The sequence below is a fragment of the Pristiophorus japonicus genome, chromosome 2 (assembly GCF_044704955.1).
Source record: "Pristiophorus japonicus isolate sPriJap1 chromosome 2, sPriJap1.hap1, whole genome shotgun sequence".
In the NCBI taxonomy this organism is placed as follows: Eukaryota; Metazoa; Chordata; class Chondrichthyes; family Pristiophoridae; genus Pristiophorus; species Pristiophorus japonicus.
In genome coordinates this window covers 37240976-37268119 of record NC_091978.1, presented here as the reverse complement: position 1 = coordinate 37268119, position 27144 = coordinate 37240976, and the positions used below count along the sequence as shown (strand labels likewise).

Sequence of the window (27144 nt, the reverse complement as noted above, 5' to 3'; positions counted from 1 at the left end):
TGGAATTTTTTTTTACAGTTACAAGTTGCATTTGCTGACTGCGCACTGGATATAAAGGCTGTGTATATACGGGACCAATTCCGTAACTTACAGTGGACAGCTACTTCTTTGGGAAATGTGACTGCTCTGCTTTTGAGGGGAGGTCGAACTCAAGATGCTTGGTAAGTATTCTGGAGAGTAATTTATGGCTGGCCAAACCCTCTTTGAAATGACCATGTTAATGCAGAAGGAGATATTTCATCTCTTTTTTTATATACTTTAGAAATAAAACTAGTTATTAAAATACTATTTTTAAAAAAATGATGACTCTGGTAATTTGAGTTTCACAATATATCTGGCAATAATATAAAAGGAGCAGGGACTGGATTAATGAGTCTTTCACTGGTGAGATGCAGTATTCTTTCACTTCTGTCATGAGTTTATATTCAGCGCCGGCCGATGGAATGCAAGTCTGCTCTCTGTTGGTGTTGAGGGTTCTCCTACAACTTTCAAGGGATGTGGGTCTTGGGTCTCAATTTTTCCCAAAGCATTTTTTTGGCGTAGTTGAAGAGTTACACCCGATTTTTTTTGTGGGCCAAGTACGCCAAAAAAAAAGTGTTGCAAGTTTCCCGGTTGGATTTTCATTTTGGCGTGGCCTAACCTGAGGGGGGGGGGGGGTGAAGCCTTGATCTGCGCCAAAAATATCGGGCTGCCATGGTAACCAGGGACACAATGCGAGCTGAGGCCATACAGCCAGCCACTTCCCAACACATTAAAAGAATTGAAAAACACAGCACCACCTTACCTTCAACAGAAGACTGTCCGGTCACAGGTTCGGCTCACTCGCTCTCTCTTTTTTCTCTCTCTCTTTCTTTTTTCTCTTTTTCCCACTTTTTCTCTTTTTCCCTCTTTTCTCTCTCTCTCCTTTTTCTTCCACCCCCTGGAACCGGACAGTTTCCTGTGTGTGAACCGGGGACTCAGAATGGAACCGTACAGCCTTCCTGTGTGTGTGAACCGGGGACCGAGAATGGGACTGGACAGCCTTCGGGTGGAGTTGGAGGCAAGTTGCTGCTATGTATTTTTTAATTCTTTCGCTGTGTCCGGGCAGCTGCTTTCCTTACCTGTGCCAATTTCCTTAACTCTAGGGAAAGTTTTTCAGGACAGGCTACATACGCTGGCCTAATCAGAACTGGAGTAACTCTCAGCCGGCCAAACTTCCCTAAATGGCCAGAAGTGCCGAAGGTGGCTGGTTACGCCCCCTTTGGCTGAAAAAAAAACTAACTTAAAAAATTCGGAAAAATTGAGTTACGCTGGTGCAAATTGATTGGGGAAACTGGGGATTTTTAAGTTAGGCCAGAAAAAGCAGCCTCCTCTTTTTTAAAAAAAAAACAGTGCAAATACTGGGGAAAATTGAGCCCAATGAAACTAAACTGGCTCTAGTTACTCAGTGGTAATCTCACTGAGGGGGTAACAGTGTGCAGAGAATGCTCTTCAGAACTTTGGCATTATTTTGTTGGGGAAAAGTAGAGGGAGCTTAATTCCGTTGTTGCCTGTGCTTTGCTAGTTGATCTGAAACTGCTTAATGGTGAAATCACAAGGTACTTCCTCACCCAAACTCAACTCCTGACAATAGGTGCCTGAAGCAGGAAGATGTTCAATCTTTGCTCGATGAGTACTGAACTTAGCCAACAAATTAGCAAAGAAAAAAACTGGTTGGCAATTTGCTTTTGAAGCTGTGCATGATGGAGACATTTATGTAGAATTACATAGAATGTGCAGCACAGAAACAGGCCATTCGATCCAACTGGTCAATGCTGGTGTTTATACTTTTCCCACTCTAACTCTTCCCATCCTGCTCTCATGTCCATCTATTCCCTTCTATCTCGTATGTATCAAGCCTCTCTTTGAATGTGTCCATGCTATCTTCAACCACTTTGTGGCAATGGGTTCCACATTCTCACCGCTCTCGTATAAAGCATTTTCTCCTAAATTAATTATTTGATCTCTTAGTGGCTATCTTCTATTTAGGCCTCCCTTGTTCTGGACTCGCCCACAAGTGGAAACTGTTTCTCTACATCAACCCCATTGAACCACTTCATAACTCAGGTACCTCTATCAGGTTTTCTTTAAAATTTGATTTGACGTGAATGCCAGTAAGGTGACAGGTCATTCATTTTGCTTGAACCGCTGTGAGCAATAGCTTCACCTCCCAGTAGCTCCCCCCCCCCCCCCCCCCCCATGAAAAAAAAGTTCCAATTAATGTTTTTTATAGAAGGAAATAAACTTTTCTGTGGCAGAAGGATCAGTGACCTGAGGCAATGTCTTTTTTACACAGAGCTGTTGTGATTTGCAATGCACTGCTGGAAAAGCCTGGTGGAATCAGATTCAATAGTAACATTCAAAAGAGAATTTGATAAATACTTGAAAGGAAAAAAATGTACAGGGGAAAGTGTTGGTGAATGGCATTAACTGAATAGCTCTACCAAAGAGCTGGCACAGGCAAGAAGGGTCGAATGGTCACCTGTGCTGTAAATTATATGCAAGAGTGTGGATCGTACAGGAGCTCCTGCTGTATTGGAAGTCCGAGGAAGATATTTTCCCCTAATTACAGCATGTCTCACTCCACACCTTGATATTTGTAGATCACTTGCATTCTCATCTGGTGACGAAATTTCAACCCGAGAGAGAGAGACAATTTGTGACTTTAACCAGTCAGTAATGTGTGTGCAATAACTTGTCATCTTTGTCCCCAGGGGAATGCTGCAACTTTTTAAAACAAACAACAGAGTTCCTGGGTAAGTTGTCCCTGTGTTAATGTTCGTCTATTCATATTAATGTCGTGTGGACCTGTAAATTTCAAAATTAAGTTTTAGAGATTGCTTATTGTGTTTTTGAAATTTAACAGGGGAGCTTTTATGGACTATCTGACATCTCTTTATTTTATATGCAGTAAAGATCTACTAGATGAGTTTTTGGATCAGGCAAAGGAAAGCGGTAACAAGGCTCTGGCTCTTGACTTGGTGAAGCTAGCCAGTGCTTTCAGTTTACCCGCTACATCAGAGCTCTTCGACCGGGTAACCACCGAATTCGAGCTGACTGAAGAAGAGAAGTAAGCCTGTCTCCTCAGCATAGTTCAAGTTTGTAACCAGTGTTTTAAATGTTTCCCTTTTTACTGGGGCGGAGGGGAAACGTGCATGTTCGACCTCATTCGTACTATTCCATGTGGCTGCCGATTCTGTGCACATAGGTTATTTTTTAAATACCGTATATACTCGCGTATCATGCGACTTTTGAAGACCTAAATTGTAACCTAAATTTGGGGGGTCGCATGATACGCGAGATACAAAATTTGCGGGTGTGAAGTGCTGGCCAAGATTAGGCTGTTAGGCTGTTAAGCAGACCGTATCCACGCTGAATCTCGGCCGGTATCTCCTGGGCTGGATTGCAGCCTCTATTGTCGCTTGTACTGTATCGGGGGGGGGATGAGGGAGGTCGGGGGGGGGGGGCGGGGAGGAAAGAGACCGGACCGGATCCGACCTGACCCCCGCTCTCCCTACCCCGGCGACCCGACCTCCGCTCCCCCAACTCCCCCCCCCACACCCGGCAACCCGACCTCCGCTTCCCCCCCGGTGACCCAACCCGACCTCCTCTTCACCCCCCCCCCACCCCTCCGGTGACCCGACCTCCGCCACCCACAACTCCCTCTGAAGTTTGTTGCATTATTAGAGGCTCCATCTATCTCAGCCCATGCTTCTTTTACCCGCAAACACAGTAGAGGCTGTGGCTGAACGACGCTAGTCAAGCCAGCTGGAACGATTGCTGTATCGGTGTTCGATTCGCGAACAGCTTTCACAACAGAATCCACTCGATGTTTCATGTTAAGGTCTGTATTCGATCTCAAAAAAGTGACTCGCATGATACATGAGATATATGGTAAAATCATGTTTTGGGGCCGAAAATTTAGGGGTCGCATGATACGCGAGATCGCAGGATACGCGAGTATATACGGTACGTGGCAACTGATTGAGATCTATTACAAAGTAAACTGGTGAATTTATTTTTAAACGGGTTTAATATTTTTCCTTTTTCTTTTTACACATATAAACAGAAGATCCCTGGAAGAGCTGGAAGCCACCAGCAGCGACAGTAGTGACAGTAGTGATAGCGATCGAGAATAACGTTTGATCATCCTGGGTCCATCAAATGCTATTCCTTTTAAACATGGGAATGATTGTCTAAGGATTGGTCTTGGTACTTGTTCCCAGTGTGAGCAGCAGACCTCTGCACTGGACTGAATGTTGCACAGGTGTTGGTGTGTTGAAATAAAACTGTAAAAGTTGCAGGAAATCTGCTGTATTACTGATGCCATATTACAAAATTATGTAAGTTTTAAGTATCTGAAATATTAAAAATGACCAATATGAAATTGATTGACTCCCTTGCAATTGCTCCTGTAGTTTGTGAAAAATTTCTCGCATATTGATGATTGATGTTCCTGGTTGAAGGGGGCATGGTCTCAGCATTTAGGATTGAGATGAGGAAAAATTTCTTCACTCACAGGGTGGTGAACCCCAGAGGGCTGTGGATGTTAGTCAATGTGTAAGATTAAACTTGACTGCTTGTTGTGATAGTGTTTTAATAATGCTTTTGTTTAACTGTTGTATGATAAAAGTAACTAAATCTGTGTAAACTTAGCTAACCATTGTAAAAATTGAGAAGCAAAGCATCATGGTAAATTGAGCCAATATTATGTTAACCATTTTTGTAACTGCTGAGACGAGCTTTATTTAGAGCTAGAGTGGTCAAGGCCAGAATATTAATCAGTAAGATAAAGGTATGCAGCATGTATCACTTTGTATTCTGATTTTGCAACGCCAAGCTCAATAATGAATGATATGTAAAGTTGTCTGTGTAAAAGTTCTCGGAAGAGAAATGATTCCTTCTACAGAAGGAAGGGAGGATAGAGATAACATTAGACTGTCGTATTGTACTATAGAAGGTCAAAGGCAGGAGTCTTGGAATGATGCAGCTGTTTAAGCCTTACAATACAAGAGTAATAGCTATTGAACTCTCAAAGCAGCGCAAACACAGAGGAAGACTGGAGAAGAACTAGTCAACATAACACAGCAAGCGACTGTACCACAGTCACTTAGTGGCTTTCGTTGCGGTTTCAAGGAACAGACTGTCTATCGCCTTGTTGAGTATTATTTCTTTGTACTGGAAGTAAACTACTTAATAAAACCTGTTGTGCTTGAAGAAGGAATTGGGCCTGCTTTACCCAACAGCCTGCATTAGTAGTTTTAAAATTGGCCATGGCAACACACATCACCAGGTCTATATTAAGACTTGTGGTCAGGCTAGGTGTTGAACAACAGGAAGCCTAGCAATCTGCATTTCTTAGAACAAAGGATGCTAGAAATGTAGAAAGTCCCCAAAGGTCCAAACTCTCTGAATTTATCAAAACAAGTCATATATCTGTATCTTTGATCGAAAACGGTAATGTAGATGGACAATGAATGTACACGCCTACTTGCTTTCTGTATAAATGCTACGCACCTCAGTGAATCTTTGAGATCGGATTTTAGAGCTCAGTAAATTGCTGATAAGAGATATCCGTATCTTCCTTGCAAGTAAATAAATGACTGACTTTTCACAGACTTCTCGTGCTGTAATTATATCACAACTGCTTATTTACAATCTACCTGTTCCCAGGGTGGTTTGTTGTGGTCACGGACAGGTCTCTTCTGACATATTATAAATCTTGCAACTGGCGACCAGTGAAGGGACTTTGACCACAACTCAAACCAGGTTTATTGTGAATGAGACAACGGGGCAAGGGTTCGTCTGACCAAACGTTCAATCCTTGTGGGGTTAACCTTGTGAGAGGGAGTGAGTTTAAATTATCCGATAGTATCTCTTACGTACACCAAGATGCTGAAAGGGGATCTTTGGAAGGAATATGAAGTGAAGTTAGGTAAGCAGTCTGATGAGACACTGGTAGAGATACTAGTAGTGGAGTGTCTAAAGTTTGATTGTGTATGCAGCAATGTACTGCGTGGAGAGAGCGCTGTCATCCTTGACCAGGATGATGGAATGCATGAACAACAGAATCTTGACAAAGCCAGGTGTCAGATAGATACTCTAATAAAAGAACATAAGAAATAGGAACAGGAGTAGGCTATACAGCCCCTCGCGCCTGCTCCGCCATTCTGTAAGATCATGGCTGATCTGATCATGGACGATCTGATCATGGACTCTGCTCCCCACCCGCTTCCCATAACCCTTTATCCCCTTATCGTTTAAGAAACTCTATTTCTGTCTTAAATTTATTCAATGTCCCAGCTTCCACAGCTCTGAGGCAGTGAATTCCACAGATTTACAACCCTCAGAAGAAATTTCTCATCTGTTTTAAATGGGCGGCCCCTTATTCTAAGATCATGCCCTCTAGTCCCCCATCAGTGGAAACATCCTCTCTGCATCCACCCTGTCAAGCTCCCTCATAATCTTACACGTTTCGATAAGATCACATCTCATTCTTCTGAATTCCAATGAGTAGAGGCCCAACCTACTCAACCTTTCCTCATAAGTCAAACCTCTTATCCCCGGAATCAACCTAGTGAACCTTCTCTGAACTGTCTCCAAAGCAAGTATATCCTTTCGTAAATATGGAAACCAAAACTGCACACAGTATTCCAGGTGTAGCCTCACCAATATCTTACATAGCTGTAGCAAGACTTCCCCTGCTTTTATACTCCATCCCCTTTGCAATAAAGGCCAAGATAACATTGGCCTTCCTCATCACTTGCTGTACCTGCATACTATCCTTTTGTGTTTCATGCACAAGTATCCCCAGGTCCCACTGTACTGCAGCACTTTGCAATCTTTCTCCATTTAAATAATAACTTGCTCTTTGATTTTTTTTTCTGCCAAAGTGCATGACCTCACTTTCTAACATTATACTCCATCTGCCAAATTTTTGCCCACTCACTTAGCCTGTCTATGTCCTTTTGCAGATTTTTTGTGTCCTCACACATTGCAAAAGATAATAACTGCCTCTAGACAATTAGATGATTCACGGAGAGCCTTAATGGGTGACCCTTAAATTACAGCCCGAAATTTGATGAATCTGGTGCAAATTGTAAGCACTTGGGTGAGAGAGTATCCCAAGTGAATGAAACAAAATAGGTGCATTTATAATGGGGAACAAAGAAATGGCAGACCAATTGAACAAGTACTTTGGTTCTGTCTTCACTAAGGAAGACACAAATAACCTGGAAATACTAGGGGACCAAGGGTCTAGCGAGAAGGAGGAACTAAAGGAAATCCTCATTAATCAGCAAATTGTGTTAGGAACATTGATGGGATTGAAGGCCGATAAATCCCCAGGGCCTGATAGTCTGTATCCCAGAGTACTTAAGAAAGTGGCCTGAGAAATAGTGGATGCATTGGTGGTCATTTTCCAACATTCTATAGACTCTGGATCATTTCCTGTGTACTGGAGTGTAGCTAATGTAACCCCACTTTTTAAAAAAGGAGGGAGAGAGAATTATAGACCGGTTAGCCTGATATCAGTAGTGGGGAAAATGCTGGAATCAATTATTAAAGATGTAATAGCAGCGCATTTGGAAAGCAGTGACCGGATCGGTCCAAGTCAGCATGGATTTATGAAAGGGAAATTCATGCTTGACAAATCTAGAATTTTTGAGGATGTAACTAGTAGAGTGGACAAGGGGGAGCCAGTGGATGTGTATTTAGACTTTCAAAAGGCTTTTGACAAGGTCCCTAATCAAGCGATTAGCGTGCAAAATTAAAGCACATGGTATTCGGGGTAATGTATTGACGTGGATAGAGAACTGGTTGGCAGACAGGAAGCAAAGAGTAGGAATAAACGGGTCCTTTTCAGAATGGCAGGCAGTGACTAGTCGGGTACCGCAAGGTTCAGTGCTGGGACCCAAGCTATTTACAATATACATTAATGATTTAGACGAAGGAATTGAATGTAATATCTCCAGATTTGCAGGTGATACTAAGCTGGATGGCAGTGTGAGCTGTGAGGAGGATGCTAAGAGGCTGCAGGGTGACTTGGACAGGTTAGGTGCGTGGGCAAATATATGGCAGAATCGGAATAATGTAGATAAATGTGAGGTTATCCACTTTGGTGGTAAAAACAGGAAGGCAGATTATTATCTGAATGGTGACAGATTACTAAAAGGGGAAGTACAACGAGACCTGGGTGTCATGATACATCAGTCATTGAAAGTTGGCATGCAGGTACGGCAGGCAGTGAAGAAGGCAAATGGCATGTTGGCCTTCATAGCAAGAGGATTTGTGTATAGAAGCAGGCTGGTCTTACTACAGTTGTACAGGGCCTTGGCGAGGCCACACCTTGAATATTGTGTAAAGTTTTGGTCTCCTAATCTGAGGAAGGACATTCTTGTTATTGAGGGAGTACAGCAAAAGTTCACCAGACTGGTGCCCGGGATGGCAGGACTGACATATGAAGAAAGACTGGATCGACTAGGCTTATATTCACTGGAATTTAGAAGAATGAGAAGGGGTCTCATAGAAACATATAAAATTCTGACAGGATTGGACAGGTTAGATGCAGGAACAATGTTCCCGATGTTGGGGTCATACTCTAAGGATAAGGCGCAAGCCATTTAGGACCGAGATGAGGAGAAACGTCTTCACTCAGAGAGTTGTGAACCTGTAGAATTCTCTACCACAGAAAGTTGTTGAGGCCAGTTCATTTGATATATTCAAAAGGGACTTAGATGTGGCCCTTACAGCTAAAGGGATCAAGGGGTGTGGAAAGAAAGCAGGAACGGGGTACTGAAGTGCATGATCAGCCATGATCATATTGAATGGTGGTGCAGGCTCGAAGGGCCAAATGGCCTATTCCTGCACCTATTTTTTATGTTTCTGTGTTTATATTGTGTACCTAGAATTGAATTACATTTTAAGTTGGAAATGCAGGTGTGGATTTATTTTGAATGAGTTATGGAGCTATTGCAATTGTCTTACATAGTTTAAATAAAAAATGTGTGGTCTTGTTTTAAATCATTTCGAATAAAAAGATTGTAATTTTGAGACATGCCATTTTCTCAGACAGAAATGCCCTTTGGGGAAGATGAGATAAGATATGGAAGTAGCCTTGTAAATGAATTGCGAGCACTTGTGTCTCTAATGTTACGATACTTTGTAAACTATCACTTGTTTTTAAAATTGAAATTAATGTGTAAAATCGGGAGAGGAAGTTTTGAAGGTAAAAGACTTGGATAAAAATATCGGGAATTTTCTTTTAAAGGAAAAAATGAAATTACGTGAAGTGATGTAATGATGTCAAACAATATTTTTCTCCGCCTTATAAACCTAGAAAGAAGTTAACCCTTTCTGCTGACATGTGTTTTCTTAATTCAGCAAGGAACCATTTTTTGAATTGCTGAATTAAATTTTAAAGATAGTTTCTTACTTTTACGTGAATATTTTCAGAAGGAAAATTATGATTTGACAAATTAACTCCTTGGGCTCTTAAGTAGAGCTGCAATTCAAACACTTGAGAAAGGAAAATCTAACTGAAGTTTAAGGGAATAATTGCTGTGTATAAAGAGAAAAGTTTGTGGGGAAATAAAATTGAACATTGACAAAACCTGTCAGTGCAGCCATACTTGGGGATTACAGGCCCACCTCCGGAGGAGGAGGACGATGAAGAGGTGCCTGGCGCGGCCCCGATTGCACAGCTACCCCATCCACGGGGGAAGCCGTGTCCAAGAGCCTCATAATGGTTGGTTGAATGGAGGAAGCTGAGGGATGCATCGAATACTGGCCATGCTGTGTGCCACCATACAGGTACATACAGGCACATCTACACTGAACTTTCGAATGATACAAATGGCAAAGGATCAAAGTGACATTTTTATCAAAAAAAGTCACAAGCAATGCTCCCCCAACATAACCAAATGATACAATAAACAGCATTCTGCTGCAAGTAACTTAACAAGTGCATTATTAAGAAACTACTATTTACAGGCGTTCTCAATGTAGTAAGGCACCTGCAGAAGGCTGACCGGTCCCTTAATGGGACTTGGCCTGAGATTGCCCCCCCCGCCCCTTCATCCTGCTCCCACACCTGCTCCTCCTCCTCAATGAGGCCTCAGCGCATACAGCAAGGCAGCAGTGTTAGGGGGACAGACTGTGCAGATGGCGTATAAGGACGCCCTGGACTAGCTCTGGGCCTAGAAGGCCCGGCTATGGACTACTACGCCTCATCATCAGCAGAAGCAGTCACTGGTGGCTCGGGTGTGTACCCTGTAGGGTGCATGGTTGGCGAGTCAGTGGTGGGAGCCGGAATGCTGTCTTCCTGAAGAAGGGCAGCACTTTCCATTTCCTGGGAGCCACTGAGACTCCGACGGGGCTGGGCCTCAACATCCAGAGCACAGGAATAAAAGTTCTAAATTGGGGGAAAAGCCAACTTTGCTCAGCTGAGAGCTGATTCAGCCATAGTGGACTGGAAACAGCTACTTGAAGGTAAATCAGTATCAGAGCAGTGGGAGGCATTCAAGGAGGAGATCCGGAGGGTTCAAGCCAAATATGTGCCCTTAAAGAAAAAAGGTGGGACTAACAAATCTAGAGCTCTAGACATCCAGGATAGGATAAAGAAAAAAAGGGAAGCTTGTGACAGATACCGAGGACTAAATACTGCAGAATCTCTCAAGGAGTATAGAAAGTCCAGGGCTGAAATTCAAAATTATACTAGGAAAGGAAAGAGGGAGCATGAAATATTATTGGCAAGTAAAATCAATGAAAACCCAAAGATGTTTTATAAATATATTAAGGGCAAGAGGATAACTAAAGAAAGGGTAGGGCCTATTAGAGACCATAAGGGTAATGTGTGTGTGGAGACGGAAGATGTGTGTAAGGTTCTTAATTAATACTTTGCGTCTGTTTTCACAAAAGAGAGGGGCGATGCAGACACTGCTATTGAGGAGGAGGAGTGTGAAATATTAGATGAAATAAACATTGTGAGAGAGGAGGTATTAAAGAGTTTAGCAGCTTTGAAAGTGGATAAGTCCCCAGGCCCGGATGAAATGTATCCCAGGCTGTTAAGCGAAGCAAAAGAGAAAATAGCAGAGGCTTTGACCATCATTTTCCAATCCTCTCTGGCTTCAGGTATGGTGCCAGAGGACTGAAGGACTGCTAATGTGGTACCTTTGTTTAAAAAGGGAGAAAGGGATAGACCGAGTAATTACAGGCCAGTCAGCCTAACCTCAACAGTGGGAAAATTATTGGAAAAAATCCTGAGGGACAAGATAAATCTTCATTTAGAAAGACACAGATTAATCAAGGAAACTCAGCACGGATTTGTTAAGGGAAGGTTGTGTCTGACTAACTTGATTGAATTTTTCGAGGAGGTAACCAGGAGCGTCAATGAGGGCGGTGCATATGATGTAGTGTATATGGATTTTAGCAAAGCTTTTGATAATGTCCCACATGGCAGACAGGTCACAAAAGTAAATGCCCATGGGATCCAGGGCAAAGTGACAAATTGGATCCCAAATTGGCTCAGAGGCAGGAAGCAAAGGGTAATCGTTGATGGGTGTTTTTGTTACAGGAAGGATGTTTCTAGTGGGGTTCCACAGGGCTCAGTACTAGGTCCCCTTGCTTTTTGTGGTTTACATCAATGATCCAAACTTGATTATAGGGGGTATGATTAAGAAGTTTGCAGATGATACTAAAATAGGCTGTGTGGTTGAAAATGAAGAAGAAAGCTGCGGACTGCAGGAAAGTATCAATCAACTGGTCAGGTGGGCAGAACAGTGGCTGATGGAATTTAATCCGGCGAAGTGTGAGGTAATGCATTTGGGGAGGGCTAACAAGGAAAGGGAATAAACATTAAATGGTAGGACACAGAGAAATGTAGAGGAACAAGGGACCTGGGAGTGCATGTCCACAGATCCCTGAAGATAGCAGGCCAGGTGGATAAGGTGGTTAAGAAGGCATACGGAATGCTTGTCTTTATTAGCCGAGGCATAGAATACAAGAGCAGAGGGGTTATGCTTGAACTGTATAAAACACTGGTTAGGCCACAGCTGGAGTGCTGCGTGCAGTTCTGGTCACCGCATTACAGGAAGCACGTGATTGCACTGGAGAGGGTACAGAGGAGATTACGAGGATGTTGCCAGGAGTGGAGAATCTTAGCTAGGAGGACAGATTGGATAGGCTGGGTTTGTTTTCCTTGGAACAGAGGAGGCTGAGGGGAGATCTCATTGAGGTGAATAAAATTATGAGGGGCCTAGACATAGTGCATAGAAAGGGCCTATTTCCCTCAGCATAGCGGTCAACAACCAGGGGGCATAAATTTAAAGTGATTGGTGGAAGGTTTAGAGGGGATTTGAGGGGAAATTTATTTACGCAGAGGGTTGTGGAGGTCTGGAACTCACTGACTGAAAGGGTGGTAGAGGCAGAAACCCTCACCACATTTACAAAGTACTTGGATGTGCACTTGAAGTGCCGTAACCTGCAGTGTTACGGACCTAGAGCTGGAAAATGGGATTAGGCTGGATAGCCTCTTGTTGGCCGGCACGGATACAATGGGCCGAAATGGCCTCCTTCCGTGCTGTAAACTTCTATGATTCTATGATATGTCTCCACAACTTGCTGGCCTGCTTTGGCACCATCCTTTCCCCGTTGGACAGTGGGGAACACACAAAGGATGGCACCAGTCATCGACCGCGTCACATCACCAAGCTGCAGCGTAGCTTGTGCCTGCAATTTGATCGATGCTGCAACGTGATCAATGGCACGCGCCACACACTCTGGAACGCCACTGTCACTGCTGGAGGCCACCTGTCTCTGTGAGTGGGCAATGGTGGCCTCGCTGGAGTCCTGAGTTGCATCAACAATGTGTGATGCTGCCTCCGCAACAGTTGCAGAAAGTTTGTCGATGCTCTCTGGAATCCGACCCAATGCAGCCATGAGATCACGGTGCATGCCTGCGTTTTCCCTGGACATTTCCACCATGTCTAGTTCCATGTCTGCCTGTTGTTGAGCACACCAACTTTGCCAACTCACCCTCCGGAGAGCTGACCTCCGAGATTCCCCTCGCACTGTGCGTTGCTGTAGGAGACTGGGGCCAGGAGCCTCCGACGACTCAAAGGCAGGGAAATTGGACTCATCACCAGATGTGCTTTGTTGCGACGGGCCAATTGGTGGGCTCTGTGGCTCAGACATTACAGTCTCCTTGAACGCCTCATCATCTTCCTCCATGGCCAGATGTCCATGGCTCCCTGGACACCTGTCGCGATTGTGGCTGTTCTTCTGCAAGCAGTAAACAACAAACATGTGGTTAGCAGCAGGGTAATAGCAGGAAGTTGGCATTGCACATGTACATGTGAAGGCCCCACACCACTTCATAATCATCATCATAGGCAGTCCCTCGAACATGGATGACCTGCTTCCACGAGAGTTCACAGATGTTTCAATGAAGGACCCGACGTTCCAGTCCTAAACTCCAGTTGAGGGGGTGGAAGATGCCTGTGCGTGGATTTTTTTAACGTGTGGTGACCGTTGCACATCAGCCACCACATGGGCTTGACAGAGATAGGCCTTTATCCAGTGGCAAGGATTAACTAAGACGACTGGAGACCTAGTGCGGACCTAGTGCGCACACACAACAGTCACGTAATCAAATGTCATGTGATTAACCATCACATGAACAGTGTCATGTGATCAAATGTTACATGACCAATTCTCCAGGAATACGTCAAATCAGAGTTGGCAACCATAGATGTCAGTGACAGCAATGGAATCCTCCTATAGTTTCTCCAAAATGATTCAGAACATAACTAACATGTGTAAACAAGATGTACAGTTGGAAAGTGTCCGACACTTTTATATATCCAATAAAATAGTGATTGTGAGCAAATCCAAAATTGTATTATTCAATGCCTCAGAACACTAAAGTACAAATAGGGGGAGACATTTAATTCACATCATCCAAAATGAATTTGAGCATTTTAAGGCTGAATAGTGTTTTGAGTTAAATCACCTAGGAATTCTGAAACATTGTTGATTCTTTAGTTAACATTGAAGAGTACAATGTACCAAATGCGGCCTCACCAATACCCTATACAGTTGCAGCAGGACCTCCCTGCTTTTGTACTCCATCCCTCTCGCAATGAAGGCCAACATTCCGTTCGCCTTCCTGATTACCTGCTGCACCTGCAAACTAACTTTTTGGGATTCATGCACAAGGACCCCCAGGTCCCTCTGCACCACAGCATGTTGTAATTTCTCCCCATTCAAATAATATTCCCTTTTACTGTTTTTTTTTCCAAGGTGGATGACCTCACATTTTCTGACATTGTATTCAATCTGCCAAACCTTAGCCCATTTGCTTAATCTATCTAAATCTCTTTGCAGCCTCTCTGTGTCCTCTACACAACCTGCTTTCCCACTAATCTTTGTGTCATCTGCAAATTTTGTTACACTATACTCTGTCCCCTCTTCCAGGTCATCTATGTATATTGTAAACAGTTGTGGTCCCAGCACCGATCCCTGTGGTACACCACTAACCACCGATTTCCAACCCGAAAAGGACCCATTTATCCTGACTCTCTGTTTTCTGTTCGCCAGCCAATTCTCTATCCATGCTAATACATTTCCTCTGACTCCGCGTACCTTTATCTTCTGCAGTAACCTTTTGTGTGGCACCTTATCGAATGCCTTTTGGAAATCTAAATATACCACATCCATCGGTACACCTCTATCCACCATGCTCGTTATATCCTCAAAGAATTCCAGTAAATTAATTAAACATGATTTCCCCTTCATGAATCCATGTTGCGTCTGCTTGATTGCACTATTCCTATCTAGATGTCCCGCTATTTCTTCCTTAATGATAGCTTCAAGCATTTTCCCCACTATAGATGTTAAACTATCCGGCCTATAGTTACCTGCCTTTTGTCTGCCCCCTTTTTTAAACAGAGGCGTTACATTAGCTGCTTTCCAATCTGCTGGTACCTCCCCAGAGTCCAGAGAATTTTGGTAGATTATAACGAATGCATCTGCTATAAGTTCCGCCATCTCTTTTAATACCCTGGGATGCATTTCATCAGGACCAGGGGACTTGTCTACCTTGAGTCCCTGATTGTCTCAAGGTCCTCCCTTCCCACATTCCCGTGACCAGCAATTTTTGGCATGGTTTTTGTGTCTTCCACTGTGAAGACCGAAGCAAAATAATTGTTTAAGGTCTCAGCCATTTCCACATTTCCCATTATTAAATCCCCCTTCTCATCTTCTAAGGGACCAACATTTACTTTATTTACTTAATTCCTGCCTGCCAACCAGTTCTCTATCCACGTCAGTACATTGCCCCCAATACCATGTGCTTTGATTTTGCATACCAATCTCTTGTGTGGGACCTTGTCAAAAGCCTTTTGAAAGTCCAAATACACCACATCCACTGATTCTTTATTGGTGATTGCTAAACAAACACTTTGGCCATGAAAAACTAATTTTTATATTTGTGGAGTGTCAAATTTCTCCCATGATGATACATTTCAATGCAGTCACATCAGTCGCGCAATCCATTTACATACCCTCACTACCCGAAGGGGTCTCAGCATCGCCCCCGGCAACTGTCCGAGCTGGTGCTCCAATGAAGGCAGACACCCGTTCCTCCACATCTGTTAAATCGAGGAGCTGAGGCAAACCCCCGCCTGTCCAGCGCTGCTGACACCTGATGTGAGAGAGCTTCGCCTGCAATGAGAAAAATAGGAAGGGTTCAGAAAGGTTACACTTCCTGTTGTGCCACATATACCTACCACAGTTCAATAGCTGAGACTGTGTGGAGGTATAAATGTCTTCACTTCAATCTGTGTGGATGTTGCATGAGCTTTGTGAGTGATTGGCAGGTGAGAAGGAGGTGGCATAGGACCTGCAGGTGATCATTATGAAACCCATATCAGCAATGGAAGTGTATTGCGAGGAAGGTTCTCAATAATTAGGGAACAAGAGGGTATGTGCATCCTTAATTAAGAGGCAATGTCTGGAGAAGTCGTCCTTCAGCTTTGTGATGCATTGTGAAACCCACACCACAGGCTGCAAGACTTTGAAGATGGGTAGATACATGAAAGACTTCACATAGTGTCTGACATTCATGTTGGAAGGATAGCGGGCATACATAAATGTGAAGGGTACTCACCCTGACGACCCTGATTAGGTCATTGAACTTTTTGCGGCATTGGGTGCCAGTTCTGGCAACTGTGTCTGCCGCAGAGAGCTCCTGAGCAATTTCACGCCATGCTCTTTTGAAAATTGTTGACAGCGGTTTCTCTCCCCCAACCAGATGGAATGATGTCCACCTCCTCTCCACTGCGTGGACTAACAGCTCAACACCTCCGTTGATAAACGTCTGGCACGCTGCCTGCCCTCCTGCTGCACGCTGCCTGCCCTCCTGCTGCTCCATCTCGGCAGAAGTGCCAGAAGTCGGGCGGGTCACATGTGCATGCGCGGAGGAAGCCGCCATGCCTGAAATAACGTCTGTGCCCAGGAAAACAAAAACGCCACTGCGCATACGCAAAATGGCCGCATCTTTTAAAGCTGCGATTTTCAGCTCGGGCGCACAAAGTCCATTGTGTAACATCTGATTTAACTCCACCCAATCATGGATCTCATTTTTTGTTGAAATTTCCAGTCGAAGGCGCAAACTTTTTTCAGGCAGTATTGGGACCGCCCCGTCGCGATTAACGCCCTGAAATCGGGAGAGCCGAAAACCCAGCCCTAGTCATCCAGGGAGCTCTGGCTTTGGATGCTCTTACTTTCCCCTTCCTGAGAATATGTCTAGCCTGTACCCAAACTATCTCCTTTGAAGGCCTTCCATTGCTCATTTACAGCTTTACTTGCCAATCTTTGATTCCAATCCACCTAGGCCAGATCCCTTTTCAACTCATTGAAATTAGTATTTTTCCTTGTCCATTTTCATACCTGCTCTAACCCGAATGGAATTGTGATCACTATTTGCCAAATGCTCCCCCACTGCAACCTACTCCACGTTCCCCACTTCATCCTCCAGAACCACATCCAGCACTGCTTCCTTCCTCACTGGACTGAAAACACACTGATCAATAAAGTTCTCTTGCACATATTTCAGAAGTCCCCCACCCCACTGCCCTTTACACTTTGTTTCCCAGTCTATATTAGGATAATTGAAATCCCCCATTATTACTACTCTAAGCTTCTTCCATCTGCATCCTGATAGCCTGCATCCCAGAGTACTGAAGGAAGTGGCCCGAGAAATAGTGGATGCATTGGTGATCATTTTCCAACAGTCTATTGACTCTGGATCAATTCCTATGGACTGGAGGGTAGCTAATGTAACACCACATTTTAAAAGGAGGGAGCGAGAAAACGGGTAATTATAGACTGGTTCGCCTGATATCAGTAGTGGGGAAAATGGAATCAATTATGAAAGGTGAAATAGCGCATTTGGAAAGCAGTGATAGGATCGGACCAAGTCAGCATGGATTTACGAAAGGGAAATCATGCTTGACGAATCTTCTGGAATTTTTTGAGGATGTAACTAGCAGAGTGGACAAGGGAGAACCAGTGGATGTGGTGTATTTGGACTTTCAAAAGGCTTTTGACAAGGTCTCGCACAAGAGATTGGTGTGCAAAATCAAAGCACATGGTATTGGGGGTAATGTACTGACGTGGATAGAGAACTGGTTGGCAGACAGGAAGCAGAGAGTTGAGATAAATGGCAGGCAGTGACTAGTGGAGTGCCCAGGGCTCAGTGCTGGGACCCCAGCTCTTTACAATATACATTAATGATTTAGATGAAGGAATTGAGTGTAATATCTCCAAGTTTGCAGATGACACCAAACTGGATGGCGGTGTGAACTGTGAGGAGGACGCTAAGAGGCTGCAGGGTGACTTGGACAGGTTAGGTGAGTGGGTAAATGCATGGCAGATGCAGTATAATGTGGATAAATGTGAGGTTATCCATTTTGGGGGCAAAAACACAAAGGCAGAATATTATCTGAGTGGCAGCAGATTGGGAAAAGGGGAGGTGCAACGAGATCTGGGTGCCATGGTTCATCAGTCACTGAAAGTTAGCATGCAGGTACAGCAGGCAGTGAAGAAGGCAAATGGTATGTTGGCTTTCATAGCTCGGGGATTTGAGTATAGGAGCAGAGAGGTCTTACTGCAGTTGTACAGGGCCTTAGTGAGGCCTCACCTGGAATATTGTGTTCAGTTTTGGTCTCCTAGTATGAGGAGGGACGTTCTTGCTATTGAGGGAGTGCAATGAAGGTTCACCAGACTAATTCCAGGGATGGCTGGACTGTCATATGAGGAGAGACTGGATCAACTGGGCCTTTATTCACTGGAGTTTAGAAAGATGAGAGGGGATCTCATAGAAACGTATAAGGTTCTGATGGTACTGGACAGGTTAGATGCGGGAAGAATGTTCCCGATGTTGGGGAAGTCCAGAACCAGGGGACATAGTCTTTAGGATAAAGGGTAGGCCATTTAGGACTAAAATGAGGAGAAACTTCTTCACTCAGAGTTGTTAACCTGTGGAATTCCCTACCGCAGAGAGTTGTGATGCCAGTTCATTGGATATATTCAAGAGGGAGTTAGATATGGCCCTTACGGCTAAGGGGATCAAGGGGTATGGAGAGAAAGCAGGAAAGGGGTACTGAGGGAATGATCAGCCATGATCTTATTGAATGGTGGTGCAGGCTCGACGGGCTAAATGGCCTACTCCTGCACCTATTTTCTATGTTTCTATGTTTCTGCAATTTGCCCCTCTATCTCTTTCCTACTATTTGGTAGCCTATGGTATACACCCAGCAGCTCCTCTATTGTTCCTTAATTCTAATCAAACAAATTTTGTCTTTGAACCCTCAAGTACATTATCTCTCTTTCTAGTGCTGTAACAGTATATTTGATCAATATTACCACCCCACCCTCCTTTGTTTCCCTTCCTGAATACATTATAACCAGGAATATTAAGTGTCCATTCCTCCCCTTGTTCGAGCCAGGTCTCCGTTACTGCCACAATATCATAACCCCATGTGGCTACTTGTGCCTGCAGCTCACCAACCTTATTCACCACGCTCTGCAAATTTATGCACATGCACTCTAAACCCACCTTAGTCTGCCTGGCATTCCTCCACCCCGGATCTGATCCCTCCTATTTCTGAATTACTCTTTATACTTTGTTATGACTAAAGGTCATCTACCTAAAACATTAACTCAGTTTCTCTCTCCATAGATGCTGACTATTTCCAGCATTTTGTGTGTTGCCAGGGTTAAGGACATCTCTTCTGGGCTGGAAAGGAACTTCGAGTGGGAGGGGGAAGATCAAATTGTCATGGTCCACGTAGGTACCAACGACATAGATAGGACAAAGAAAAAGGTTCTGATGAGGGAGTATGAGCAGCTAGGGGCAAAATAAAAAGCAGAATCACAAAGGTAATAATCTCTGGATTACTACCCGAGCCACGAGCAAATTTGCACAGGGTACATAAGATCAGGGAGATGAACACGTAGCTCAAAGACTGTTGTGGGAGAAATGGGTTTCGATTCATGGGGCACTGGGGTAAGAGTTGGGACAGGCTTCACTTGAACCAGGCTGGGATCACTGTCCTGGCGAATCGAATAACTAGGGCTATCGAGAGGGCTTTAAACTAAATAGTGGGTGGAAGAGTTCAACTGAGCAGAAATTTTAAAAGTCAAAGAGCAAGGCGGAAATAGAGCAGGGTAGCAGTGGGGAACTGATAACCAGAGTGTGACAGGAAAAGACAGAATGTATTAAAATAATATCAGAAAGTGGGGTCAAAGCAGCAAAAAATGGTAAAAAAATGAAAAGCTCTTTATCTGAATGCACGCAGCATTCGTAACAAGATAGATGAATTGACGGCAGATATAAATGGGTGTGATCTTATAGCCATTAGAGACGTGGTTGCAAGGTGACCAAGGCTGGGAACTGAATATTCAGGGGTATTTGACAATTTGGAAGGATAGACAGAAAGAAAATGGAGGTAGGGTAGCTCTTAATAAAAGATGAGATCAGTGCAGTAGTGAGAAATGATATTGGCTCAGAAGATCAAGATGTAGAATCAGTTTGGGTGGAGATAAGAAATAATAAAGGGAAGTCACTGGTGGGCATAGTCTATAGGCCCCCTAACAGTAATTACCCTGTTGGACAGAGTATGAATCAAAAAATAATGTAGGCTTAAGAAAGGTACGGCAATAATCATGAGCGATTTTAATCTTCATCTTGATTGGACAAATCAAATTGGTCAAGGTAGCCTTGAGGAAGAGTTCATATAGTGTATCCGGGACGGTTTCCTTAAACAGTACATTGCAGAACCAACCAGGGAACAGGCCATCCTGGATCTGGTACTGTGTAATGAGACAGGATTAATAAATGATCTCATAGTAAAGGATCCTCTAGGAAAGAGTGATCATAACATGGTTGAATTTCAAATTCAGTTGGAGGATGAGAAAATTGGATCTCAAACCAGTGTCCTGATCTTAAATAAAGGTATGAAGGCAAAGTTGGCTCAAGTGGACTGGGAAAATAGATTAAAGTGCAAAACGGTTGATAAGTAGTGTCAGACATTTAAGATTATTTCATAACTCTCAACGAAAATATAATCCAGTGAGAAGGACAGACTTTAAGAGAAGGGAGATCCATCCGTGGCTAACTAAGTAAGTAAAGGATGGTATCAAATAGAAAACAAAGGCATACAAAGTTGCCAAGATTAATGGGAGGCCAGAGGATTGGTAATTTTTTTAAAAACAGCAAAGGATGACTAAAAAACAGATTGAGAGTAAACTAGCAAGAAATATAAAAACAAGATAGCAAAAGCTTCTACAGGTATATAAAAAGAGTAGCTAAAGTAAACATTGGTCTCTTAGAGGATGAGACTGGGGAATTAACAAGGGGGAAACAGAGAAATGGCAGAGTCTTTGAACAAATATTTTGTATCGGTCTTCACAGTAGAAGACACTAAAAACATCTCAATAATAATCAAGGGGTTATAGGGAGGGAGGAACTTAAAACAATCACCATCACTAAAGAAAAAGTACTTGGTAAAATAATGGGACTAAAGGCGGACAAGTCCCCTGGACCTGATGGCCTGCATCCTAGGGACTTAAAAGAAGTGGCTGCAGAGATAGTGGATGCATTGGTTGTAATCTACCAAAATTCCTTGGATTCTTGGACGGTCCCAGCGGATTGGAAAACCACAAATGTGATGCCCCTGTTTAAAAAAGGGAGACGAAAGCAGGAAACTATAGACCAGTTAGTCTAACATCTGTCATTGGGAAAATGCTGGAGTCCATTATTAAGGAAGCAGTAGCAAGACATTTGGAAAAGCATAATAATCAAGCAGAGTCAGCATGGCTTTATGAAAGGGAAATCATGTGTGTCAAATTTGCTGGAGTTCTTTTGAGGATGTAACGAGCAGGGTGAATAAGGGGGAACTAGTGGATGTGGTGTATTTGGATTTCCAGAAGGCATTCACTAAGGTGTCACATAAAAGGTTACTACACAAGAGCTCACAGGGTTGGGGGTAATATATTAGCATTGATTGTGGATTGGCTAATTAACAGAAAACAGAGAGTCGGGATAAATGGGTCATTTTCCGGTTGGCAAATGGTAACTAGTGGGGTGCCAAAGGGATCGGTGCTGGGTCCTCAACTATTCACAATCTATATTAATGACTTGGATGAAAGTACATAGTTTAATGTAGCCAAGTTTGCTGATGATACAAAGATGGGTGGGAAAGCAAATTGTGAGGACACAAAAGGGATATAGACAGGCTAAGTGAGTGGGCAAACATTTGGCAGATGGAGTTTAATGTGGTAATGTGTGAGGTTATCCACTTTGGCAGGAAAAATAAAAAAGCAAATTATTATTTAAATGGAGAGATTACAAAATGCTGCAGTAGAGGGCCCTGGGGGTCCTTGTACATGAAACACAAAAAGTTAGTATGCAGGTACAGCCAAGTAATCAGGAAGGCAAATGGAATGTTGGCCTTTATTGCAAGGGGGATAGAGTATAAAAGCAGGGAAGTCCTGCGACAACTGTATAGGGTATTGGTAGGGCCACACCTGGTGTATTGCGTAGTTTTGGTCTCCTTATTTAAGGAGGGATATACTTGCATTGGAGGCAGTTCAGAGAAGGTTCACTGGGTTGATTCCTGAGATGAAGTGGTTGTCTTATGAAGAAAGGTTGAGCAGGTTGGGCCTCTACTCATTGGGGTTTAGAAGAATGAGGTGATCTTATTGAAACATATAAGATACTGAGGGGGCTCGACAAGGTAGATGCACAGAGGATGTTTCTCCTCGTGGGGGAATCTAGAACTAGGGGGCATAGTTTCAGAATAAGGAGTCACCCATTTAGAACGGAGATGAGGAGGAATTTCTTCTCTCAGAGGATCATAATTCTGTGGAATTTTGTCCCTGAGAGCTGTGGAGGCTGGGTGATTGAATATATTTAAGGCGGAAATAGACAGATTTTTGAGCGATAAAGGGGAATGGGCAGGGAACAGGACTGGAGTCTATGATCGGATCAGCCATGATCATATTAAATGGCAGAGCAAACTCGAGGGGCCAAATGGCCTACTCCTGCTCCTATTTCTTATGAATTTACCACCAGTGACTATCTTTCCAAGAATTTACCAGAAGGAAATGGGCAAACAGTCATCATTGTTCTATTTATTATAATTACTGTGATTGTGCTGCATCTTGTTTCTGTGAATCATTTTAATTGTAAATAAATTTGATCAGTAATTTAGCCTTTAAAAAGTGGTCCAGAGTTGATTATATTATACATTCTAGTTGGATAGGGATCGGTTTTGGTTCATAGACATGGTGCACTTACAGAAACTTAAGTTGTTTACACAAGAAAAACAGCCTGAATAATACCTACATATTAGTTTTTTTAACAATGACAACCAGCAAAAATGTTGCCAATTTGTTAGGATCTTCACGTTGTCATCACTGATGCCCCAACCAACAATTACTTGCTCTTGTTTAGTGCCTTCAAACATAAAAAAATGTCCCATGGTGCTTAAACAGCCTTATGCTAGATTTAAATAGGAAGGAAGCTGTTTTGTTAATCCCACAAATACAAAAAGCTTGGCCATTCCTCTTTGAAAGAACTTGCATTTCACAACCTCAGGGCACCCTGAAGTGCTTTGGTATCCTCGATGCAGAAAGTAACTTCTGAAAGATGACAAAAGTACAATTTTCAATGGGACGCTGGCCACCAAACATCTTATTTAAGCTGGTTAAGATGTGAGCGGGTCTCTCCATCAATTCACCAGCAATAGGCGCTTGAGCATGTTGAATTACATTTGCTTCCTTCTCTCCTCACAGCCCACCAAATATAGAAAAGCTCCCCGTTACTTTAGTATTTGATGTCACAATGGCCTGGTGCTTGAAAAATACATTAAAGATAACCTTAAGTGTCCTGTGACACTAAATGAGGGATGGGGAAATAATTCAGACTATTGGCTATATTTATTAATGCTCTATATTGTTGGCGTATTAAGCATCGATTCTATTATTCTAAGGAAATATCAGACTCTCCTGAAGTCTACCAATGTTACACTTCTATTGATTTCTCTTTACTACAATACAAAGAACATAACTTAAGAATAAGGAGCAGTAGACCATAAGGCTCCTTGAGCCTACTCCGCCATTTAAAAAGATCATGGCTGATCTTCAATCTCGTCCGATCCCCATAATCCCTTGATGCCCCTCAAGTCCAAAAATCTCAGCCTTGAATATACTCAACGATTCCATGTCCACAGTCCTTTGGGGTAGAGAATTCTGATGATTCACAACTCTCTGGGTGAAGAAATTCCTCCGAACCTCAGTCTTAAATATGCCCCCTAGTTCTAGACTCTCCAGCCAGGGAAAACAACCTCTTAGCATCTACTCTGTCAATCCCCCTCAGAATCTTATATTTTTCAATGAGATCACCTCTAATTCTTCAAAACTCCAGAGAATATAGGCCCAATTTACTCAATCTCTCCTCATAGGTCAACCCTCCTGTTAACCTTTAAGCCATGGCCTGTTAAGCAGCGAAGTACAAATCAATTGAAAGTACCACTGTGCTATTGGGCCAGTGTCAGGATGAAGCAAGTAAGAGAATCATTTGATAACAGTGTGGGAAACGTTAGAACTGCAAAGGAAAACATTTGGGCATTTTTAATTGGGGTGTTTAGCGATTGTTAAAACAGACTTGTAATTAAGTTTCACTTGGTATAATAGCAATTACGTGGAACAAGAGTGAAACTATTGATAAGATAAAAGTAAGGGAGTTCTACTTGTTAGCTCAACGGGAGCTTGTTAAACAAGGAAAATTAAACGATAAATCAATTAAATTCTCCTTATATGGAGTTGTATTTTAACTTTTATATAATTATGTAATGCTGAATGGTGTGGATTGTCAAAGAGGGCATAAAAGAAATGTATAAAATCTGGCAGATTGTAATGAGTATTTGGATTCGTAAAGGCTGAAGATATTAAGCTCAGGTTTGAATCCCCAACTGTCATTGGGTGTGGTTGTAAGTACAGGTGCAACGTCCCGAATCCAGAATACAAAATCTGGAATTGTCCGAAAACCAGACATTTCAGCAAATGGCGAGAAGCGGAGGATCGGCAGGCGGCGAGGTTCGAAATCCGGCAGATTCGGTCCGAAGGATTCCGGATTTCAGAATATTGATTTTGTCTGAAATCTGGAAAAACCCCAAAACCGGCACAAACTCTGTCCCGAGGATTCCGGATTTCAAACGCTGTACCTGTACTACCATTTAAGTGCTTGTTTAAGTACTATTGTATGCACCTGACTTCAATATTCAAGAGCCTTACTGAAAACATTATGCTAACTCCTAGATCTCTTTCGGTTCCACCCTTGGCATCTTCTTGGAGGATGTTGCGATGATTCATGTCTTTACTTGGGCTCAACGCATCTGTACAGAGCCAGTCATTCAACAGACTTGAGTCACTACAAATCAAGGGGTAACTAAACAAGTTATTCCAACCTTAGTTGATCATCTACAGAGCTAGCTAAGAACTCATCTGATCATTCACTATCACTTGTTCTAGTAACTGGTCGTACTCTAATTTTATGTTCTTTAATACATCAATATCAATTTTCCATTCATTGTTTAATTTGGTTTTATTGATATGCATCTGAAGGGAAAAATCAACATACAATGCGTTGAAATGATTTATTTGGTTCAATTACAAAGTCCAATCCATAAAACTATTATACCAAATTACAGACACACATTCCCGACATATTACTTCATTGTATCGTCTACTGGAATTACACTGGAACAGCCAGTGAAGTCAGTAACAGAGTGCTTACAGAATAGTGCTTATGGGGTTGGACTCCATTTTTCTGTCGTGATAAGGACTGTGTTCTGTTGAATTATTCCACTTGTGTGGTACCCAAACCGACCGCATTGGCATAAGCTGAAAGGATTTCTACTATTTGCTTTGTTTCTAGGGTCAGACGAGCTTCTGTCAGCCAGTCTTGTGCCACCCTTCTCGGTTCGCCACGAAGTTGGTTGACAAATTTAGCTGCAAGCTCTAGGTCGCCATGTTCAATGCAGAATGATGCGTACGATAATAGTTTAAATGTGTCCAGGTCATCAGGGCTAAGTTCCGCAGGGGGCTTCGCTACCTGGGGCTCCATTAATAGGAAGGACTGCAGGTAGGAGAGGAAGTATTGATAGAGGCTATTTCTCGTCTCATCTATCATGGCCACACGCCGTGCTATTTTCCGTACTGTGTAGAACCGATGACGTAATGCCTCTTCGCTGTACACGCCACGGGAGAGACACTCTTGAGGAAGAGCTCCAGCCAAGGCCTGTGTGAACTGATCATCTCCGCAGCTATTTGTAATAGCTTCTAGGGCATTCTGTAGCGGTTCTGTCGGGCTATCACCAGAGGCCGTTTTTAGTGTGTATTGTAGAGCTTCTATGGCGAGCCAGAGCTGATGCGCCTTCCTAGCCTCCTCTTCAGCAATGGCATGACCTGAAACGAGGCAGCATTATACAACTTACTAAAGGCGATTAAAGAAAGTACCTAGCTGTTAATTATAAATATATACATGTGGAACAATATAGCTCGATTCATCCTACTTTCTACGGTTGGGGAAATGTGTTGCCTCTACTATGATGCAAGAGTGGTGGAACAGGCTTGCAGGGCTGAATTGCCCACTCCTGTTCCTATGTACTCAGCACCTTTCCCCAACCAGCCTTTAAGTTAATTTGAAAGCCACTGTCTATCTGTACCAAAGCAGATGTTATCCTCCCACTGTTCTTTTTGCATTTTAGTCATAACACTCAAGGCATATGGGGGAAGATTCTGAGCTGGTGATTGCAGTGGGGATCCCCCATTAATATATGGCCAACAGGGTAGTCTGCACCACTGGTCTCATCTGCCTCTTTCCTTTATCATACTCCCGGATCACAGGAGCCTTCTCCCACCCTCTACTCTTCTGCTGTAACCATATACACATGCTTGGATATTTCTCTAATTATTGCTTCTTATTGTCATACCACCAGCACTTCTGTCACTAATCATCTCCTGACCTCCACCTAGTCACAGACCATTTTGTTTTCTTCTTCCTTGGATCTGTTCCTCCTTATAAATTGTTAATCTGCAACAATTCTGATGAAAGGTCATCGACCTGAAACGTTAACCCTACCTTTCTCTCCAGATGCTGCCTGACCTGCCGAGTGTTTTCAGCATTTTCTGTTTTTATTTCAGATTTCCATCTTCAGCAGCATTTTGATTTTTAGCAACATGTAATATCTCACAATTGTGTAATTTAATCAGACTGTGTCAGTGTCCAGTATAGAGCCCCAACTGTAGGAATATAGGAACAGGAGTAGGCCATTAAACCCTTGAGCCTGTTCTGCCATTCAATTAGATGATCTGTACCTCAACTCCATTTATCCTACTTTGAACCAAATCCCTGGATACCCTTACCTAACAACAAACTATCTATCTCAGTCTTGAAAATGTCAATAGACTCAGAAACCACAACCCCATAGGGGAGAGGTTTCCACTACTCTGTGGAAAAAGTGCTTTGTGATTTCACTCCTAAAAGGCCTAGCTCCAATT

The 27144-nt window shown here is 43.1% G+C and overlaps 2 protein-coding genes across 6 annotated transcripts in view; one reads left to right on the top strand and one right to left on the bottom strand.

The window, feature by feature from the left end:
• The window catches only part of ptcd3 (pentatricopeptide repeat domain 3), a 56581-nt gene extending 50945 nt beyond the window's left edge, over positions 1 to 5636 (top strand). For 3 of the 4 annotated variants that reach the window (XM_070866859.1, XM_070866861.1, XM_070866860.1), the window contains exons 21-24: positions 19 to 161; positions 2733 to 2774; positions 2930 to 3088; positions 4088 to 5636. In XM_070866859.1, coding sequence (XP_070722960.1) covers positions 19 to 161; positions 2733 to 2774; positions 2930 to 3088; positions 4088 to 4157 — 414 coding nt within the window. In that variant the 3' untranslated portion in view covers positions 4158 to 5636. Of the gene's footprint in view, positions 1 to 18; positions 162 to 2007; positions 2086 to 2732; positions 2775 to 2929; positions 3089 to 4087 lie in introns of those variants that run through there. The other variant, XM_070866862.1, reaches the window with a different exon arrangement.
• Positions 5637 to 25224: 19588 nt separating this feature from the next.
• immt (inner membrane protein, mitochondrial (mitofilin)) overlaps positions 25225 to 27144 on the bottom strand; it is a 66150-nt gene continuing 64230 nt past the window's right edge. For both annotated transcript variants that reach the window (XM_070866857.1, XM_070866858.1), the window contains one exon: positions 25225 to 26049. In XM_070866857.1, the coding sequence (XP_070722958.1) occupies positions 25442 to 26049 (608 nt within the window). In that variant the 3' untranslated portion in view covers positions 25225 to 25441. The remainder of the gene's footprint in view (positions 26050 to 27144) is intronic.